At 37.7% G+C, this 23001-nt stretch overlaps 1 protein-coding gene across 6 annotated transcripts in view; it reads right to left on the minus strand.

The window, feature by feature from the left end:
- Positions 1-23001, minus strand: part of TBC1D5 (TBC1 domain family member 5) — a 512051-nt gene that overhangs the window by 225568 nt on the left and 263482 nt on the right. For all 6 annotated transcript variants that reach the window (XM_050938356.1, XM_050938354.1, XM_050938355.1 and 3 more), the window contains 4 exons: positions 8416-8524; positions 6337-6426; positions 6155-6226; positions 2926-2993 (listed from right to left, as the gene is read on the minus strand). In XM_050938356.1, coding sequence (XP_050794313.1) covers positions 2926-2993; positions 6155-6226; positions 6337-6426; positions 8416-8524 — 339 coding nt within the window. The remainder of the gene's footprint in view (positions 1-2925; positions 2994-6154; positions 6227-6336; positions 6427-8415; positions 8525-23001) is intronic.

Below are 23001 nucleotides of genomic sequence, written 5' to 3' on the forward strand. Positions count from 1 at the left end.
CAGAGGTTCTACTGTAAAAGGGAAAACACAGGAGACGGTCCAGTGGACATCCCTACAAATTATTTTAACTTGGAATGTTTGAGAGACAGGTTCAAGACTGGCTATTCATAATCCTAACTTAAAAGAAAAGAAGGTGATGCCAGTGAGTGGACTGGTATCTTAGTTTGAGTACACAGATGTATCCTCACAAAACAAAATCATTTGTACACATTTTATAGCATGAAAATAATTTTTTGCATCTGAGGTGAAACAGTGGGTTTCTGAGACAGAGAGCTGGGAAGAACTTTTAAAAGCTATGCTTTAGCTATTTTATTAATAGAAAATACACCAGCATTGTTCTTTAGTGCATTTGCTGAATGACAGTAATTAATCATGACTTTCTTACATCTACTATGAGTAACTATTGTGTATGCTCAGATAGGAATTTCTTTTTTAGTGGAATAATAGAATACAGTATTATAGTGGCTGGCTGTTAGTGGCTGTTACATATAATTAAGTTTAGGTTAGTACTTTTGCTATAACCACCTATTTTCACAGCTTTCTGAAAAGCTTCTAATTTGAGGCAGAAACTAACCATGCTTAGTTAAAGCTCAGAAGTGAATATTTCTGTAAAGCTACAGAAAAATCAATTCTGATACCTCTCAGATCTTGGACAGCGAAACAAGAAACTTCATCATTTAAATTTTCATCACGAATAACTTAAAATTGGCTTATCAAAAACCTTTAATACTTTGCTTGTAAATAGTTCTTATTAAGGAATAGGCCCCTTTGCCAGATTTAATTTGAAAAATATTCAAACATTAAATTATTTAAAAGTCAGTTCTGAATATGGTGAATAACCTGCTAAATTTTAGCAGGACCTAATAAGCCATGCTCACATTCTGACATTCCCAATGCAGTGTTCCAACTTGGCTTCATGGGGGATTGTAAATGTCTGCTTGAAACATACACCATAATTCTCAAAAAATGCAAATTACAATTATATCTTTCTGTTGCTCTTTCAGGTATGCAGCTGCCATATTAACTCAGCCTTGTAGAAAAATGTTTTCAGCAGTAGAAAAAGTATGAATTCACAGCTCTCGCAGTCCCATTTATTTAAATTAATTTTGAAATTTAAAATTTAGAGCCTATTACAGAAACTCCAACCTAAAAAAAAAAAATCACATTTCTGTCCAAGTTTATTAATGCTTACTATTATTATACTTAAGATTACTGTAACTGAAAGATTAAAGAAAATGATTTTTTCCAGTTTTTCTGATGTGGTTACTTTGTGCTTGTGTATGCAGCTTATGTCTCAGTCACATGTATAGCAAGCTAATCCATTGGACTGCAATAACAAGGAAAATGAAAACTTTTTTAAAATGTGGAAATCACAAAAATGGCACCCCAAACCATTTTATATTTATTTATGACATTTAAAATTGATAGAGTCCCATTAAATGCAAACTCTGATAGTTTAGCCTACCTTCCGCCAACCCATTTTTAATAAGAATTTAAATGAAAAATTATGAATACAACATTAAAAACTGTTTTAAACACAAAAGCCGGGAAATGTAAAATCTAACATTTTCATTGAAAAATTAACTCATCCACTTTACATATAACATGTTTTATAATTAGCAATTAAATAAGTATGTACCGCATGTGCAGTGTAGGTAAATTAATGTTACTGTGAGAATGTTAACTTTCACATTTCATGACTTATTTCGATACCGATGATTTGTGATGAAGTACTGTTATTTTTGGAAGTAGACAACATTTTGGATAAATGGCCATGCAGAACGTACATTATTCACATTTATTTAGATAAATGGACAACAAAGATATCCATTCATTGTGCTCTATTGCTAACATCAGAGCAGTCTGGACTTTATATTCGTCTTTTACAATGGTCCTCTAACTACCATTATCTATCACTATACTAATGTTCATTCCCCACTTATAGTTTAGATATGTATATATTTTAATCTTAGAACATCCTGAACCATTTCCATTTACAAACAAAAATTACCATCTGTGAGAACTTATATTAAAGCATATTCACATTTTAATTATACTACAGATAAAAATGCATTCAAACAGGTCTAGGGATGGACATACAAAATATTCCAGAAACCGATTTTAATGATTCTTCCTTATTGCTTTGTTTTTATACATTTATATAGTAAATGAAATGTGTTAAAGGTAAGGTTTTTTAAAAGACTGAGACCAATACTATCTTATTTCAAGTTATAAGTAAAATGTATACCATATAGTATAGTGACATGTCACATATTTAAAAAAACTATAATTGAATTTACTTAGATTTACACATTGCAGTCAGTAATCCAATATTTTCAGGAACTGAGTATTCTAACTCAGAAAAGTTTCTAAACAGGAATAACTTCAGGGTCAAAAAGATGAAAGAATAGTCACAGAGATGTTAGGGCAAATTTTAAAAGGCATCTGTGACAAACAACACTAGAAAAATGATACTTAAAAATAGAAATGCTAAACTTCTCTCGATGAATGACACTTCTCACTAATTACATACTGCTTTTTATTATTGATTGAATAAGTGTTAAGAATTACAGAAAATCATCTGTTCAATCTTTTATTATGAACATAATTTAGGTAAAAGACTTTTCAGGTTCTCTTACTCAATTTTTGTTTCATACAGAAAAATGTATTTTATATTTAATATAACATTTCCTAATATCTTAATTTAGGAGAACATCATTTCAATACCATCAACAAATCTCTAGAGCTTAATATTTAACTCAATACTTTTTTGTCCTTTTTCTCTCAAAGAAAACTTTTCCATACACGCACACACCAATCCTTGTACTGTAATGAAATTTTAGGTCAAGAAACACAAAGCAGTGTACACAGCATAAAAAAAACAGTTAGAATTTTTAAAAGAAAGTTCCTTATAGGTCTACATACGTTCTTGTCACATCTTGTTCAATCATCGCTCGAAGCTCTTTATCCTGGAAAAATTTGTTCCAAAGGGACTGAAAAAAGGCAAAATAATTTCATGAAACAAAAAAAATACTACAATACCTTAGTCTTGTACAGAAAGTTCTATCTGCAAAGTGCTGTAAAAATTTAACCAATTAATCCTCAGCATCGCTGGGAGGAAGGTATTATCACTATTTTACAGATGAAGAAATAGACAGCTAGGTTAGTGACTTGCCCCAGGCCTCACAGTAAGTCAGTGTTGAGCAGGGATTAAAACTCATGAGTTTCTGGCCTTCCTAGCTCCATGCACAATCCACTGGACCATATTAATTTTCAAGTATTCAGAAGCAGTTACAAATTGGCTTAACTTGCACGTTGGCCAATTATTTGCAAGTGAACTATTGAGCCCTGGCAGAAATAAATCAAATGGGGAATGCATGACAATAAAATACGAGTCACACAAAAGACATCTCTCTAGTCCCTCAAATACACTATGCAAAGAAGAGTCTCATATGTGGAGCAGAAGGAGATAACTAATTATTAATGTAAAAAAGCCTAAACTAAAATATAGTTTAAGTTAACTTCAGTGACTTCTGTATCTGGATTTGTGCTCCTCTTTTTCCTCTGCCATCCAGGTCCTGTTCACCAACCCCTCCCAAAAGCTAACCTGAATGAAGATTGCTCATTTTACCCTTTCAATGGGCGGCTTGATAGTACTGATCAGAGCACAAGAGGGGCAAAATTCACAGCAGATAACCAATTGTTGATTTATTTTACTGTGTTCTCCTGTGTTGTATAGAGAGAGATCTGAAAAGACATTACACATGTACACAAAATATCAGAAGCCAGGAAAAGAAAACAGGGACATCTACAACCTTAAAATATTTTATTTTCTGTAAACAATTCATTACCATGGTGGCTTATACTACACAAGAAATAAAGGGGAAAGTAAATCAATGTCTGCTAACTGCTGGAGGATAAAACTAGTATGGAAATATTTTTTTATTTAGCTTCTATAACTTTTTCGTTATCTTCTACAAACAGTGAAAAACAAAACAGACGTTAAAATATTTAAATGTTTATCTGACACTGTCCCATCCAGGCTAACACTCTCTCTTCACTTAATTTAAACTTAGTTACACCTGCTTATATGACACTCAGATTACAACTTAAGTAAGGCCCTAGAAAAGAGTCTCTGCTCATCAGACACTGTGAGGGAGCAGGGAAACAGAATCCCCATGGCTAAAAAGGCCCAGGACAGCACAAAGGTGTGGTGGATCTGGCTACCCCATTGGATATAAGGGCACAGGTGCTGGATCTAGGGCTGCTGTTGCACTCCCTGGATTGAAGTGGTTTCCATTGTATACAAGGTTTACAGTTTGGTTCAATGACTCTCAGCACCCCCACTATACAAATTGTTCCAGCACCTCTGTATAAAGGGATGCATAAAGATGGACCGCTGCTTTATTCCTACTTTTGATTTGGCATTGTGAGTCTGTGGTGCGTTTGAACTCACTTGGTATTTGCCCTGCCACGTTCACTTTGACTTCTCATTAGCCTTTTTTCACCCACAGTGCAGAACGGAGGTTTGGACTCCCTTTGTACAGACCACCAATAGAATAGAAATGCGATGACTCCAAGGCTTGTGTATAACTGGACCTATGTTTGGGTCTATTGCATGTAAAGTCCCTCCCTGTTTATAGGCTATAGATGATCCTATTTTCATTATCTGGCTTTTGATGTTCTGTTTTATAACTCAATTGTCCTTTCAAATGTCTTTCTATACAACACAGGTGAACATAGTAATAAATTAAAACACATCAGTTATTGGTTATTAATTTGAGAACAAAACAGAAATGCACAGAACACTGCTCCAGCACAAATATCTGTAAAACAGATGCATATTCCATAAAACCAGCCAAGTAATTGTATTTCTCTTCTGAATCGTCATGAATTACTTAGCAAACATTAAAACCAAAATTTTCCAAAACCATAACAAGCTGGAAAAGTGGTGATTAATAAAATAGCTTAATGATATATTACTGTGCAATAGACACAGCACTATTAAGAACAGCAGCTAAGATCTTCAAAAATGGGTGGCAACAATTTAGGCTACTAAATCTAAATGTACACACCTAAGTGGCTTGATTTCAAAAGTGCTGCACTCCCACACCTCCTGCAAACTTCAATAAGAGTTGCTGGCTACTCAGCATTTTTGAAAATCAGGCCAAATATGTTTTTCATGTTTTTGGTATTACTTTAAATTCTAGGTCCTCGATAACAAAGACTTAATTTCTCCTCGCTTGCGATGACCTATAGAAAATAATTCCCTACCAACAAAGAGTACTCAAGACTCTAGAACAGTGGTTCTCAATCTCTTCTGTAACAGACATCTCTTCCATCCAGCAACACAGGAAGGGCAGGGTGGTTACTAGCCTTTGACACCTTTTGAGAGTCACAGCACTGAGGCTGAGAACCCCTGGCCTAGAATGATAAGTTCATGCAACCCTGTGTAAAATCAAGTCTTTAAATGACCTCAAAGGAGTGGGGGTTGATGATCTTTTTCATCTCAGTTCTATCTCATTATACTAATTTTTTAACTATTAAATGGCAGAGAGAGAGAACATAATAGTAAACATGTTTTAATAATACAGGACTGAAAGCAATTCATCCCACAATTTGACTGAGAATCTTCATGTATGGTAAATCATGAATCAACTTACAAATATTTTGCTGGACATGCTATCCAACCAACAGCATTTTACATTTATTTTGAAAAAATAAAGAATAATTATTTTAACAGGCAATATTTCAAAATATGCAGCAAATCATTATTAGTTCCATTGCATATTCACTTAGCAATAATTCATTTGGTTTTAAAAGTGCAGACATTTCAGTAAGAAAGCTGATGATACAAGCCATATTGCATGGCCAACCAACTGGCCAGATTCAGTGAAAGTGGAATCAAATCCCAATATTGATCTCTTACTCAGCAATGCATCAGTAGCGGGGAGAGTTGAATAGGCAGAATACTTAGCTCCTGGAGAGGCAGCACCACTGCTCAACAACAGCTCAGTTTAGGAGTGGCACTATAGTACTCCCATTTAGTCTTCACAGGCCAGGAGTTCTCTTATTGCCAATCTGACGATGAGCACCAAGATTATTTTGTTGTTGTTGCATGCACAACATATGATACAAGTGAAGCTCAGCTTACCCCCTCATCCTGTGAAAGTGGATTATTGATGATCAGATCCTGCTGTCCAGCTTTTCGAGGGTTTGTAATATGCTGGGGGGAAAAACAGAACATGGTTTCTACTTTCAGACTTCTCTCATATCGGAAGTACTGTTCCAAAATCCAGGCATAGGAATGGAAGATGCTTTTTATATTCTACTTACTATTTCTTTAATCTTGTTATACCATGTTCTTAATTTTGAAGTTTTTTTTATCCACTGACTTCTGTCTTGTGGAAGAACATTTAGAAACAGCTATCAACAAAGGAAAAGATGTTAGAAAGAGAAGAATTTTCATCACTTTAATGTAACTTTCCAAATAAAAGTCCTATAGGACAATCTAAATCATCTCAAGGATGAGAAGTGGTATTAAAATATAAAGATTCTACACAAGTATGATATAGTAAAACACCTAGAAGTGATACCCAGGCCTCAGAATTTGATTTCCAAAAACTACTGATAAGAAGCTAGAATCTAGTTCTGAGATACAACAGAAAGGTCCAGCAACAATCTATGGGGCAAAACCTCGGCTGGTATAAACTGTTAGACCTTCATCGAAATCAGTGAAGCTATGATAATTTACATCAGTTTAGGATCTGCCTTTGCAGATTCAGGTTCCCAAAGCAGATAAAAAAATATAGGAAGAGATCAAAGTAGAAAAATACAAGCTTGGAGCTGCAGGCATAGCATGAATGGAGATGATGCAACATATTTACAACCAATGAGATTACAGAAGAGAAGCTAGGTATTCAAAAATATATTCTAAGATAAACTGGAAGGCAACTGTGGACTCAAAAAAAAAGCCTCCATACTTCTTTGAGGTAGTTTACAGGCCTGACTTTGCAGATGAGGTCCAGATACTATGTAGTCTAAGCTCTGAATTTTAGAGGATAAATGTTCTTTTACATTTGTGTGTTAGAGGATCAGACACGCAGGGAGGTAAATTTCCCCCTTTGAACTGGGGAAGATTATTTGAACTAGATGTAAGATACGGACAAACAGTAGTAGGATTTGATCATTTATAAAAGATGTAAAAGTTTTCTTTCTTAAAGATTCTAAACTATTCTTAAAATAGTAGGAGATACTGTCAAGAACATAAATGCCTCCAAACAATTCTTTTTAGAATATTCAATATTAAGAACTTAATGAAAACGTTGGACCACATTTTCAAACACGTATCCTAAAAACAGACAGTTTCCCAAATTAAAATGGCGTGATTTTCAGAGGTGATAAGCTCCTCTTCATTTAATTTAAATGGAAGTTGTGGGTGCTCAGCACCTCAGAAATCAGGCCATATTTATTTAGGTGGCTAAATACAGATTTAGGCAACTAATTCTAGGACACAAGGAGGAATAGGCTGGTGCAAAAATGTTTGGGTACAAATTCTGGGGCAGCCATTTTCTTGTCCTTCCTGAAGAAAAATATTTTTTATAAATTGTAAAACTGTTTAATATTGTATACATTCAATTTCTTACTTCTCTTTCTTTCACTTACTCTGTGTATTTTACGTTTCTTTTTGTAGGTCTTTGTGCTAACGTCAAGCTGAAAAACTTCCACCTCAAGTGAAGTAACTTAAGTTATCACTCATCACATACAGCAAGTGTATTGGGGAAAACTTTCTCCTCTATCAGAGAGAGAAAGCTCTGACCTCTGTGTTACACATTACTGTAGATCTCCATCCTGTGTATCTCAATATTATTTATTTTGCCCAAGGCGGAAAAAAGGTTTCTGATGGCCTTCTTGTTTTGCATGACTGGAAGTTCCTACATTATCCAGTAACTACAAAAAGGCCAAGAATCTCCTAATTTTCTCATTCTTACTGGGAAAGATTCTCCAGTTGTTGCTTAGGAGAGGCAGTATGTAGGTTATAAACAAGTCAAAGTTAGTCCCTAAAATATGAATTATAGGCCAAAGTCCCCCTTTTCACTCAACATGCATGTTTTCAATGTAAAAACAGTATCAGGAAACATGGATGTGTCACACAGAATTGTACACTAAAAATAAAATGCTACGCAACACAAAGATGTTTTTTTATATAAATTTTTCACTATCACCAGTAATTCAGCTTTAAGGCAACATAATATGATTAGCAAATGTCCTATGAATTATAAAATGGATAGGAAAACATTGGAATGAAGTCTCTTGGAAAATTCAGTAATTCTTTGCATCAATAATTTTCAAACGCATCAGGTAATGTGTTGATATATTGCAACCACAAACTGTAAATAAATATTTTCTTCTTACCTTCCAGCAAACACTACGGAACCTGCTGCTTCTCAGCTGCCCATTAATCCCCTTCAGCCGTATTGTTGCCAAGTAATTGTTGTTTACAAATAGTTCTTCCCATTCTTTACTACATGAAAGAAAAGAAGAATGAACATTATTAAAAACCCTCAGCTGACTTAAGGGCTATATCACACTAAGTAATTTTGGATAAGCAGAAGGAAGGGAACTTTTTTAATGTATATATTTAGTTGTGTACTGTTTCTGAACGCATGGCTGTCTTTTTGGACACATTTCTTCTCTGGATTTAATGAATATGTAGATCGCTATAATTATGCCAGCAACTGAAATTCATAATGTCTATGGAGGTTATTCCATTTTCTCTAAAATATTGGTACTGCCGTTCAGTGAATAAACAAGAAAAATGAATATTAATATAAGAACATTCATGTTTCAGCCATAGACAAAGAGGTACCTATTCCAAAAATATGCAACAGAAAAGTATACTGTTGACTGTATTAGTTCCTCACATGACATATTTGCATAAATGAAGCGTCTTTTCTTCTTAATGTCAAGCTGGGCAGTTAAGCGTAATAGAAGAGGACTTTCTTTAACATTTAGTGCTATTTACTATTGAAATCACTTCAACTTCTTTCTACATGATCAGTTTTAAAATTTTAACAGGTGCTAGCAAATTTAAAAAAACATCAAAAAATTAAAAAGCCTCACTGTATAAACTGTTAAAGGCAAGCTTGAGTACCTTGCAGTACCTATGGCTGACTAGATAAACAACCTAAATATGCCTCCCAGGCATGCAGACACCAGGGGCCTAACACCTGTGCCTCATTAATATACAAGTAAATCTGCTCTACTGGGAAACAATTGGAAATTAATTGTCCCAAACCATTTACTGAGTTTGAATAGAAGAATTAAACCTATATTTCCTACATCCTCCTCTGAATTGAATCTCAAGAATACTACTAGCCACTTGATGATCTAACTAAAGTAACCTAGACCTTCTCAGAAAGACTTCTTGAAGTCAATCACAAATTCAAATAGTAATTTTACTGTAAATCATCAGGGACATATTCAGGGGCATATGTGCCTCAGCAGCGTGGCGGCGCTGTTGTTAAAGTTATGTCCCTCTCTTAGGAGATTCACCTGGTTTCCTAGAAAGAAACTAAACCAGAAATGGAGAAATCACTCTTAATCTCAAGATGTGATCATATCAGATATCATTGCCTAAATAGGGTCAAGATAAGTCAGGCAGGTGCTGTAAGAACTTCTCCCACCACCACCGCCCCAGTTCCTCTGAGATCATTCTGAACAAATACCCTCAAATGTGACTGTTGGGGCACTATGCTGGTGAAGATGTCATTTTTCAGTTAAGAGGAGGTGAATTTCTCATAGCATTGTTTTCTACATTAACGATTTACTTCAAGGCCCAGTTCCTTGGCTGCAGCTGAAGAGGTGAACAAAATTTGGGGCGGTATGTGAAGGCTGCTTTAAGAAATCTTTGGGCTCCTCAAATTTTGATCTGTCTGGGCTAAAGATTGCTTTAACTTGTGCCATCTGCCAACAGCCCCAAGGGGCTCTAGGGTGACCAGACAGCAAGTGTGAAAAATCAGGGCAGGGGGTGGGAGGTAACAGGTGCCTATGTAAGACAAAGCCCCAAATATCAGGACTGTCCTATAAAATCGGGACATCTGGTCATGCCTAATTGGCTCATATGGCAGCAGATTGCCAGGGTGCCAGCTCTGACCCCTACAATGTCAGCCAGAAGGAGGCATGACACGATAGAAGTCACTGCGCTGGCTCTATACCCAGGGCCAGCTCCAAGTTTTTTGCCACCCCAAGCAAAAAAAATTTCCCATACCCCCCTCCCACCCCCACCCCGACTCCGCCCCTTCCCTGTCCCATTCCAACCCCTTCCCCAAATCCCCAGCCCCGTCTCCTCCCCCAGGCGCGCCACATTTCCCCTCCTACCCCTCTCTCTCAGGCAGGAATGGGGAGAAACAGAGCAGCTGCGCGCTTGGTGGAGGAGGGAGAGATGAGCTGGGGGTGGGAGGGAGAGATGAGCTGGGGAGGTGAGCGGTTCCTCTGCCCCCCCCCCCCCGGGTTACTTCCTGCGGCCCTCCCCACGCCCCCCACTGCCGCAGCTCACCTCCCCTTCGCCTGCTTCACTGAGCGTGCTGCCGCCACTCTGCCTCTCCCCCCTCCCTCCCAAGCTTGCCGCAAAACAGCTGATTCGCACAGCAAGCCTGGGAGGGAGGCGGGAAAAGCAGAGCAGCAGCATGCTCAAGGGAGCAGGAGGCAGTGGAGCAGAGGTGAGCTGCGGGGAGGGGAGCGGCTCCTCTGCCCCTCTCCCCCCCCGATTACTTCCTGTGGCCCACCTCCCACCGCCGCAGCTCACCTCCACTCAGGGCCGGCTCCTGGCTTTTTGCGCCCCAAACAAAAAGAAACAAAAAAGAAGGAGCTGGAGTACCGCCCCAAAGCACACGCTTGGAGCGCTGGTGCCTAGAGCCAGCTCTGTCTATACCAGAGGATCTTGCTTCTAGGCTGGCTATTCTGGCTTTAGGGCTGCTTTGTGCTGGATGTGTAGTGTAAAATGGACACAGTTTAAGGGTGAATCTGGCCCCTGTTTAAATTTAAACATGAGTAACTATAGTATTCTGCCTACCTAAATTCCCCTGTGGTTTCTACTGGATACAGTATTTTTCATTTCCTTTCCTAACCAGTTTTGTAGCATCACTGATGCCATTATAACAGCTGCCAAGCAGAGCTTATTATATACACACTGGGTCAGATGCTGGTGTCAGTTACTTTTTAAAATGAATTATATTCACTGAATTACTCTGCACTGACATGGCCATGTCAGCTAGGGTGATCAGATGTCCCGTTTTATAGAGACAGTCCTGATTTTTGGGTCTTTTTCTTATATAGGCTCCTATTACCCCCCACCCCATCCCCATTTTTCACATCTGCTGTCTGGTCATCCTAACATCAGCTGAGTTAGTGCAGAGGTAAGCAAGCGTAACTGAGAACAGAATCTGTCCCAATATGTTTATTACAGAAGTTGCCAGTTAATTTTTTTTAAAGTCTCATTATAACTTAGATTTCACATATCAGTAAAACTTCCAAAACATTCCTCTGCTTTTGTGCTGAAAATTTCTAGGCTTGCTCTCTGCCTAAGTTATTTTGGAAAATTTGAGCAAAATGACTTCAACAGTTTGAGTTACTAGAGTGGAAATGATATATTTTTCTCTGTGTAACTAAATTCTGAAGACACGTTTTCAACAGACCTACAGTAAAACCGCTGAAGCTGAAATTTGGCAAGTACATAATCCACACCCTGTTTGGACTTGTGGAAAAACAAACAAACAAAAAGGTTATAAAAGCAAAAATTACTCTGAGCACACTCGATAGCAGAGTTCAACTAAGTTCTGCCCCGCTGGACATCACTCAACAACGCTCTTTGACCAGCCAGGCATGCACAGAGGTCGCTGCTCAGACATTTTACATGATGGAAATTTAACATTTATTTGGAATTTAACACAAAATAAGCCAGGAAAACTAGCTTTAAATCAGAGACTGAAGAAGACAAGGTGTTTTAAAAAAACCATAAATCCCACAATTTTCGGGCTATTTACTATATTGGTGACATTTTACAACATTCAGCAAATATTTAGCTTTCATTTTTAAAAAAAGACTTTTTAAAAGATTTCCTTCAAAGATGATATATCCTCCACAAAGTAAACTCATACACAGCTGCTTCGTTAACCCAAGTTTGCAGAAAATTTGTAAGTCAAAATGAAATGAGTAATGAAGATTGGAACTAGGTCTACCACACCCCATTTGCTTCACTGAGGTGTGAACTCCAAGAGCCAATTGGAACCATTTGAACCAGGGGTAGGCAACCTGTGGCACGGGTGCCAACGGCGGCACGCAAGCTGATTTTCTGTGGCACTCACGCTGCCCGGGTCCTGGCCACCGGTTCAGGGGATTCTGCATTTTAATTTAATTTTAAATGAAGTTTCTTAAACATTTTAAAAACCTTATTTACTTTACATACAACAATAGTTTAGTTATATATTATAGACTTATAGAAAAAGACCTTCTAAAAACATTAAAATGTATTACTGGCACACGAAACCTTCAATTAGAGTGAATAACGAACACTTGGCACACCACTTCTGAAAGGTTGCAGACCCCTGATTTAAACCATTAATAAGCAGAAGCAATTGTTTTATAGCATAGTAGAAAATTAAATGCAAAAGCATGTGTTGATACAACATTTGGATTGCATAATTAAAATAAAGGAAAATGCAAATTTTAATATTTAGGCTGTCTTGCACATAGTTTGTATTTAATATTCCTCCTTAACGGGTTAAATGTGTAGCCTAATATATTAATGGTCATATTTTGAAGTTTACATTAGAAAACATGCAGCTGAAATAATGTTACTTATAGAACCTTAACTTCTACATTTCTTACCTTGCTTTTGACTGCATCTTTAATGGCAAGTGTGTGGCATAAAAGTATTATTGGAGTGAATCTGGGATGGCTGCATTACTTTCATGTGAAAAAGTACTCTATGCTCATGAATGGGAAGGGAGGCAGATCTCTGGAATGAAAGCTTAGTCTGCAGGTGGCTGAAGGAGTCAGCTTCTCTCTCTTAGACACCTCAGTTCTCTTTCTCTTCTCTATTCTTTAACACCTGTATTACCTTCTTGAATATAAAGTGTTTTCATATGTATGAAAAGGAATTTTAGATTCCAGCTTGCGCCATTCACACATGCTCTCTAAGTTACAAGAAAGAACAATGAACTCTTAGAAATCATCTTTGACTGAGTTACTGGTTTAGTGGAGAAAGGGAAGCTGTAGATTTGGTATATCTTCATTTTAACAAAGCTTTTCACATTGTCCCACATAACATTCTCATAACCACACTAGAAAAATGTGATCTAGGTTAAATTACTATAAGGTGGGTGCACAACTAGTTGAATGGCTGTATTAAAAGAATAGATATCAATAGTCTGCTGTCAAACTGGTAGGGTGCATATAAGTGGAGGCATGCAGGGGTCAGTCCTGGGTCCAATACCATTCAATATTTCATTAATGACTTCGCTAATGGAGTGGAGAGTGTGCATTAAAAATCTGAAGATTACATTAGATTGGGAGGGGTTGCAAGCACTTTTGAATTCTAATCCTGTCCTCCAAGCAACTTTGACAAATTAGAGAATCAGCCTGAAATTAACACGATGAAATTCAAAAAAGACAAGTACAAAGTACTTCACAGAGGAAGGAAAAATCAAACACAACCACACACTGAGTTCCCATTTTGGGAATAAACTGGCTAGACTGAATAACAGCTGAAAAGGTTCAGGGGGATTATAAATGGATCACAAAGTAAATATTTCTCAGCAATGTGATGCAGCTGTGAAAGAGGCTAATATTCTGAGATGTATGAACATGAGTGTCCTATGTAAGACACAGGAAGAATTATCCCACTCTACTCAGCTCTGGTGAGGCCTCAGCTGGAGTACTGTGTCCAGTTCTGGGCACCACACTTCAAGAAAGATGTGGACAAATTGGAGGAGAGAAACAAAAATGATAAAAGGTTTAGAAAACTTGACCTATGAGGACAGGTTAAAAAAAACTGGGCTAATAAAAGATGACTGAGGGGAAACCTAACAACAGTCTTTAAATATGTTAAGGGCTGTTATAAAGAGGACAGTGATCAATTGTTTGCCATGCCCAGTGAGGGTAGAATAGGAAGTAATGAGCTTAATATGCAGCAAGAGAGATTTATGTTAAGATATTAGGAGAAACTTTCTAACTATAAAGATAGTTAGGCTCTGGAATAGGCTTTTCAGTGAGGTTGTGGAATCCCTATCACTGAAGATGCATAAGAACAGGTTGGACAAATACCTGCCAGGGATTATCTAGGTTTACTTGGTGCTGTCACAACACAGGGCTCTGGATGTGATGATCAATAGAAGTCCCTTCCAGGCCTACATTTCACGACTCTAATTCTATGAATCTGCAGGAGGAGACAAATGCCTTCTTTAAAGCAGATTTTTTTTCGAAGATATCAGATGTCAGTGGATCAAACAATTAGGTACCCGAGATACTGGGTTGTAGCAAGACTCAGTTACTGATTATTTCTAATATCTATCCCATGAAGCGAGGAGAGGTGCCTTGTTCACAAAACTGAAGTGTCTGTCTCATGCTTCCCCACTTGGAAAAGGTATGCGTGGAAAAGGAGTAAATACCATGCCTAAGTGGACTCCTCTGATCCCGTGTCCCCTACACCTGTTTTTCTCACCTACTCTATTTGGATGAAGAAAGGTAAATGACCATTTTCTGGAGGACCTGAATGATCTTATCCACTAATCAAGTAAAATGTATCCTACAGCAAAATGCTCAAGGTACAAGACATTTTCTTCTGTAGATGAGCCTTCAATGGCCATGACCACATGTACAGGTTATCTTCTAGAGAGGTATCCCAGAATAAATGAATCCACAGGTGTACTTTGCATGGACCTGTGTAAGCTCACTGCTTTTTTAAAATTGTGAGTTCTTTTGAAATTCCACCCACCCACCTGTGGGAATCACTGTACCTCACTGTAACTGGGATAGTGACCCTAGCATCTTTGCAGGCAAAAAGGTGATGTGCCTTGTTTGTGCTTACTGTGGTTTAGCTGGAAATTCCAAAAAAAGGGTCCAGAAGAAAAAAAAAAATCTTCTGCTGCCTCATTGTGTTCCTTTTTCCAGACTCCTGTTCGGATCTTTTAAATATTTTTAAGTGTATTTTTGTGTTTTTCCCTTAGTACCCAATAATTTGGGAAGTAATGGAAGCTTTGGCCTTCAAATAATTCCCAAGTGCTTTTTGTTTATTTGCTGATGGTCTGAGCCAGACAGGGACTGTGAAATGTTGGGCTGCCTCAAAGAACCCAAAATTGATTGATCAGGGGTACTGCTCTCATACCGCTGCTCAATGGTTTCCTCGGCCCATCTCTCTGATACCTATTTATTAACCGCTTGGAGATGATCTTTCCCCTTGGAGGAGAACTAACATGGGATCCGCACAACGACCTGAAATCTGAGCATAAGTGCATGGATCCAAAAGGAAAGACTTTTGTTAAAGACTGCTATGACCCACAGGAGAAGCTGCTCTTCACTGTGAAAACCATTGTAGCATGTTCTGTGTGGTCCCACTGCTTGGTTGCTGAGCTTGAAGGAGCAATGACTAGGTCCCATAAAGAATAAAAAGATGACTTACCCCTTTGGAAATTGAGAATCAGAAATCCTTACGACATTGGCTTGCTCTGCTGAGGCCTAAGCACCAGCGGCTGCACCACCTTCCCACTGCCTATGTGCAGCTGGAAAGGGAGCAGAAGCATTGTAAGTACTACAGTCAGCAACAGTGGTTGCTAAGATGAAACTAAATGTGCCAGCAGCTGAAACTACTTTTCTCATTAAGCTGCCCCAGGAGATGGAATTCACACCACAAGAAGGTGGAGTCCACTCAGAGAGTAGGAGCAGCTCCATTTTATCCATGGCTGCTGAACTACTGGGACAACCTGCCACACTCTGCCACTTGGCTGAGATACAGGTGTGAAGAAGGGATCCAGTGTGATCCTTTCCCGAGCCGGGGTGAATTGAGTGACTCTGTAACATTTAAAGGAAAAAGAAAGTAGTATACCTTGTAGGAAAGGAGGGAGAATAATGGGCAGAATTTTACTTCTATTTCAGGAGTGAGTGAGGTTCAGTGGCCTGCAATGATCAGCATGGTCCCTTCTGATCTTAAAAGTCTATGAGTTTATAGTTTTGACCTAGGCACTCTGGGTAAAATTTTCACACATGCTGGCCTAAGTGACTTCGGCTCCTAAACCCCATTTTTGTAAGTGGCCTTGGCATAAGCTTAATACGTATTAAAAGTCAATGGTACTTTGTTTCTACGTCACTTAGGTGCTTCTGAAAAAGATGTGTTACCCTCTTTGCCTTTTCTGCATCAGTGGGATGGCAGAGTAGCAGGAGACTGCAAAGTCTCAGAGAGGAATTATTTCTCTGAAATCCAGTCCAAAGGATGTAATTAGGAGCCAAAACAGAGAAGGATAAGAATATTTTGTTCTGGTAAGTAATTCTGGTGTTTATTGAATAAGAATTTTCTACTATTCTGAAGAGGACGCGGTTTGGCTGTTGTAGTTCTGGAAGGGGAGCTGAAAGGGAGACTTTTCAATGAATAAAGCTTAGCTCCTATGCCAGCAGTTCCCAGATCTGCTACTGACTCCAGATCTACAAAATAATGGAAAACCTAAAGTAAAATATATGGACATCAAAATGCTAAAGAATGTGGTTTGAGCCTACCCAAAGACACTATGAAATAAATAAGTTTATTCAGATAGATCAAAAGGAGAAAGAGGAAGGGAGAGTCGAAATCCTACTAATCCACATCAGGTAACTTTGTATCCAAAAATAGGACCGTTCTATGATCCTGTTGATTTACATGAACACATGTCCTAGGAAGGCTACCAGCTACAACGAGGAGCCTTTACACAGTATAGTATTCAAACAAGGTAGGATTTCATATTGGACACCAGGCATTAAAATCAGTGGAAGTATAAGAGGTGGAAATTAGGAACATCAGCAAAATAGGAAAAGCTTGAGCATTAGGACTGCAGGTGCCAAGATCAACCAGATAAACACTGTTATCCATAATGATTTCATTTTTAGCTTAAATCACAGGTAATGAGGGAACTCATACTATCTAAAAGGCAATTAAGAACTGTACACGGCTCTTCTGCTTCCTGTATCTGGAAATATTTTAAACTTATTTTTTAAGATTTTTTTTTCATTATGAATCACAACACTTTAATCCTTAAAACAATATTCAGATAACAAATGTTACACACAGTACTGTAGCCCAGGAGAGGATATTATCACACTACTGCTGAGGCTCAAGCATTTACACTTAGATTCCAGATCATGGTCTATCTCCCAGTCTGGTTCCCTGCTCTGGGCCACTACTCAAGTGGGGAAAAAAAGGATCCCCAGCAGAATGACCCCCAAAGAAATAGGTTAAAAGAACATTTAAGTAATGTTGTTACTGTCAGAAAAAAAGATGTGAAGTAGCACAATGTACCTGGGGCCCAGTAAACCTGATTTGCCATTTTTATTCAGTTTACTTATTTAAAATGTTTTTATTTAAATGTGTTGCGACCCAACTCAACCTCCACAAGCACCCAATGAAGCAACAAGTTATTGATGTTATATGCTGTCAGACTAAATGATTTCCCTAATTATTGTGCCTTATGCTCTGCAATTTGAGGTCATTATTGATGAGAAAATCTGAATATCTAAATGTAATATTTACATTTAAATGAAAGCAACAGCTCTTGTCAAACATACAGCTCCTGCATGCATCCAAGAAACACACAGAATTTGTTTTATTTATGACAGCATAAAATGGCATTTTAAAAAGGGGAAGTAGCAGAAAGCAATGTGATGAAAGTACAGGCATTTACTGCACAAAAATCAAAAGAACGGTATTTTTGAGGACTACTCAACAAGTATGTAGAGCAAAACAAACCTGAAACAAAGATAGTTTATTCACCCTCAAGCATCACTTTCCCCATCTGGACTAGTGACTGTTTTTGCTTGGAAAATACAATTATTTTTCCTGCTCTGTCCAGAAGTTCCACACAGATATAGCATGCGGAGAAAATCTTGAGTCCACTATGAAGTCATATTAATCCCCATGGCTGCAAGGTTCGAGATTAAAAGCCAGATTTCCCAAAGAACTCAGGTCTCATTTATCTACCGAAGGTACTTATATGATCCCCATTTAGGGACTTAAAGTGCTAAGCACTCAGAAAATTCCATTGCTCTGAGAAAGAGCTGCAGAGCATGAGAGGTGAATGGCACATTCGTCCCTAGTTCCTGCATGAAAGACACACAGAAACTCTTTATAACTAAGGTAGGAAAGAAAGCAAGTGAGGACCTTGGAGGCAAGAACTCTGAGAATTCCAGTAACTAGTAAGAAAGCTGTACTTTTCATCATCATGACATTGTATTGCTAGTTCTCCTCATTTAAGTAATAACCACAAGTCCACTGCCAGAAGAATATAGCTGAGTGCTTTTTTTTTGTATACGCTTTTCTACAGCAATCACAATGGTATCAGAACTCTTCATAAACATCAATATATTAAGCCTATGAGGTACAGAAATCTCATTTTTACAGATGGGAAAACTGTGGCAAAGGGAAACAGAGCAATCTTTCCAAGGTCAGGCAGGAAGTCTGTGGGTGGTACTATGTTTCAAGCTATATTTAACTGTTCTGCAAATCTTAGATAACATGACAAAAGACGACAGAAGCAATAATGACCAAATAAGCTCCAAGGAGGATGCTGTCTCTTCTCCTGTCAAGATCTAAGCTCATTCTACTAAAGACTTTTCAACCACCTAGTCAGGACAGGGAAATTCATCAACTGATAAGCACAGCAACCTGCCATAACGGATCAGACCTGTAGTTCATCTAGTATCCTAAGACAGTGGTCAACACCAGATGCTTCAGAGAAACCTGCAGGAGACAGATGTGGGGTAATTTGCTATCCTAATCCCAAACAGGTATCATTCTGATCTCTAATAGTTAGAAGTTGTCTTTAGCTCTGAAGCATGAGGTTTAATATCCCTTCAAAAATTTGTTAGCATTAACTGTAAGACTTTGGATATTCTTGTTAACTATATATACACACCTCTACCTCGATATAACGCTGTTCTCGGGAATAAAAAAAATCTTACCGAGTTATAGGTAAAACCGCGTTATATCAAACTTGCTTTGATCCACCGGAGTGCACAGCACCACCCCTCGACCCCCCTCACCCCCCGCCGTCCCAGAGAACTGCTTTACTGCATTATATCCAAATTTGTGTTCTATCGGGTCGCGTTATATCGGGGTAGAGGTATATGTACCTTTTAAATCTTCCGAAGATCTTGGCCTTAGTGACATGTGGCAATGAGACAGGGATGTGGCAGCCTAATTACACAATGTGTAAAAGTAAGTTTTTAATTTGCCACCTTTTGATTTAATTGAATGCTTCTTCCTTCTTGTGTTATTAGACAAGGAGAACAGAAGCTCCTGATCGACTTTCTCTATATCACTCATTATTTAATATGCTTTTATCATGACCCCTCTTATTCATCTCCTTTCTAAGGCAAATAATTAGAACTTTTTCCAATCTGTTATGAGGGTTTTTCCATGCCCCATATCAATCAAATCACGCTGCCCTTCTCTGAACCCCCAGCAATATCCTTTTTGAAACTGGAGTGCCAGTACTATGCTGATATTCCAGATGAGGCCACACCACTGATTTCTATAATACATTGCAATATTTTCTGTTTTGCTCTTTATCCCATTCCTTGTACATCCTAACATCTTGTTTGGGTTTTTTTGACTGCAGTTGCATATTGAGTAGAAGTGTTCATTGAGGATGCTCAAAGAGCAGTAGCCACTCAGGAAAGTTATTTAGAACCATGTAAGGTATACAAGTAGATTAATATTTTTTTCCTCTTTGCATTTATCAGCATCGAACTTCACTGTGTTGCCCATTAACCTAGTTTGGTTAGGCTCCTCTGCAGTTACTCAGTCCTCACTGTGTCCTCACTAACCTAAATAACTTGGTCATATCTGTAAATTTTGCTACCTCACTGCTCACTCCCTTTCCAGAACATTAATATAACTGGCAGCATTGAAACTAGTAGGGGACCTTGAGAAACCTTTTGTTAAGAAGAAAATTTACCATTTAATCCTAGTCTTTGTTTTCTACGTCCCAGACAGTTTTTGATCCATGACAATACTGTCTCTCACCTCATGACTACTTAGCTAAAGAACCCTCTGTTAATGGATTTTGTCAAATGCATTTGGAAGGAAATAAGTCATAATCACTGCTTTTCCCTTATCCACTAATTTATTGACACACAAAGAATTTCAAGTGATTAGAGAGACACGATTTTGATTGACACAAAATGTGTTGGCTAGACCCTATCATAGCATGGTGTTACAGGGGATTCATTTTTTTTTTCAACCAACTTGCCATTTACAGATATAAGGCTTGTCTGCCTAATTCCCCAGATCACACACACCTTTGTAAATAAAGGTACCATCTTTGCTACCCTCCAGTCTTCTGGAACAGAAGCCATTTTAATAAGTTGTGTGAGGTCACCACCTGGAGGACCTTGCACACTTTTCATTAGCATTGCACAGTCATTTTTTTTTAATTAGTGAGTCCTCCAGGTACCATGTACTAGTTCTCCTAAGTTAATATTCAGGCAACAAATAGGTCTAACATTAGATTTGTTGTTTCCCACTTCTTGTATTTATATCTACTAGTAAACTATTAGCCAGGCCCCAAGTACTTCCCTTATGTCCTCTCGTTATACCACTACAAACACCTGCTTTTCAAGATGGTCTAAAATTGTAGTGTTTTGTAGATGCTAATAATGAAAGTTAAAAGTTACAGCTCTGACAATCATCAAGCTAAAGAGAGTCACACAGAAAGGTTGGAGGTGCAACTGTGCTGCTAGAGGGTACCAACATTTCTATATTTCTCTTTGTTGACACCTGCCTCACTAGAGATAGTCTGCACTGGTGTAAGTAGGGCACAGAAGAATTATCAGGAAAGAGTTATCTTGCATCAGAGATATCTCATTACAAGAGTTTAAAAAAAAGCGTTTACACACATTTACAATTTCAAAACATTTATGCAACTGACTACGAGGACATGCAGGGTGACTCAATTACAACTTCTTTTAGTTCATGAGCATATTGCACTCTTATTGGTTAGAAAGACATAAAAATGTTCTCTCTCTCTCTACAAATCTATTTATTTTGACACCATCATCATGTCCAAGTGACTTAGTGATTTCATGAAACAAATATTCTATTTTTTTCCCTATTAGCTCAGATTGGCTTTATTCAGCAGGTTAAATTCAAGGCATTCTTATGTTGCAAAGATGATGCTCATTGCTCTTCAGAATTATTTCAGTTTAACACTAGTTTCAGAAAAATTTCTGTTCAGACTTTTTGGACTAAAACTAATCAGTCCTCAGCTCTTTTATATACTTTACATTTAACTTCAGCATTGTAGTTTCTTTAGCAAAATGAAATTACTAATCCTATTTACTTTCAGCGGAATCTATATGAAAACCAAGTTATCTTGGGCAAGCTGCAGTAGTTCTGTTGCAACTTGTAATACAATACTCCCCCATTTAAAATCCTACTGGCTGCAATGACACCTAGTGCTGAGAAAGGAACTGATCATCTGCAGGCTCCCTTGCTGCTAGAAGTCAGCCAACAACTTACTCACAGTTCTGCAGCAGATGTTCTTGCTTTTAGGTCACTAAGAACCTTATGGACTAGTTTTTCTCTCCAAGGAGAAATGCCAGTATGATTAAGATCTGAAAATGTACAACTCAATACCAAGAAGATTGTAGTGCCATTTATCTGTCAATTTCAGTCACACTGGCACAAAGATGATTTGAGCTTTGAGTTTTAAAGGAATCCTGATACTGCATTACTTAGACCTGCTGTGCTTAAGAACTTTTAATAAATATTTTAATTCATGCTCTTTTTAGTAATGAACAGTTGTCAGACTGTGTAGGATATGGGGGGATTTATAAAAAGTTTTAAATCCCATGACAATGACATTAATGCACATAGTTTATTTATTTATTTAAAAAAGATTAAAAGACTGGTGGTGCTTACTATAAATTAGAACTTTTTTTAAAATTCTGCAAATAGGACAAGACTGACCCCAAATGCTATGCAGCTTATTTACAGTTTTTGTTCTTCATCAAAACCCTTTCATTAAACTGTGTTTTGGAAGATGATGTTTATCAGTTAAATGCATTTTCTGTTCCCTCCTCTTACCACAGGTGTCTCCTCCTTCAGATTTCAGAACAAATAGTAATTCTATTATTGTGGTTTTTAATTTTGCTGGGGTTTAGGAACATTTTAGCAACCAGTGCAATGTTTTTCACTCACATAAAGTACATTTAACCACTGTGGTTACTGTGTGCATACAGTAGATCAACAACCAGAATACATTTTGCCAGTTAAGAAAATGGCATTTGTATCTGTGATTATCAAAGGACCTCTTTGCACTATGTTCTGTGGTTTATCTAAATCATACCTATACATCTAGCAGTACCATTTATATCTAAAAATCATCAGTAAGTTCTATTGTTTCCAACCAATGTTATACCAGGTTCATTACACTGTATGTGTGTCAAACTAGGTGCTATTTCCTTGGTCACTCTTCTCAGTGGACTGTCTGCTACAATTTTAGGCAAAAGGTGTATTGCTATCTACTGCATTTTATTTCTATATTGAGACATTCATCATAATATTTAGCTTCAGCTTGATCCTTGTAAGGACAAAGTTCTCTGTTCCATCCATGGATGCTGCTTGTGTTTTTATCACCATCTCTTACTAAGATGAGGCTGGTGCAAAGAGATGGGACTTGAAGTGCTCACTAAACAAAGGAAGACCTGAATTCATTCTGACTTCTTGTGTCAGACTTCCACAGCTGAGCACCTTTCTTA

The sequence above is a fragment of the Gopherus flavomarginatus genome, chromosome 2, assembly GCF_025201925.1.
Source record: "Gopherus flavomarginatus isolate rGopFla2 chromosome 2, rGopFla2.mat.asm, whole genome shotgun sequence".
In the NCBI taxonomy this organism is placed as follows: domain Eukaryota; kingdom Metazoa; phylum Chordata; order Testudines; family Testudinidae; genus Gopherus; species Gopherus flavomarginatus.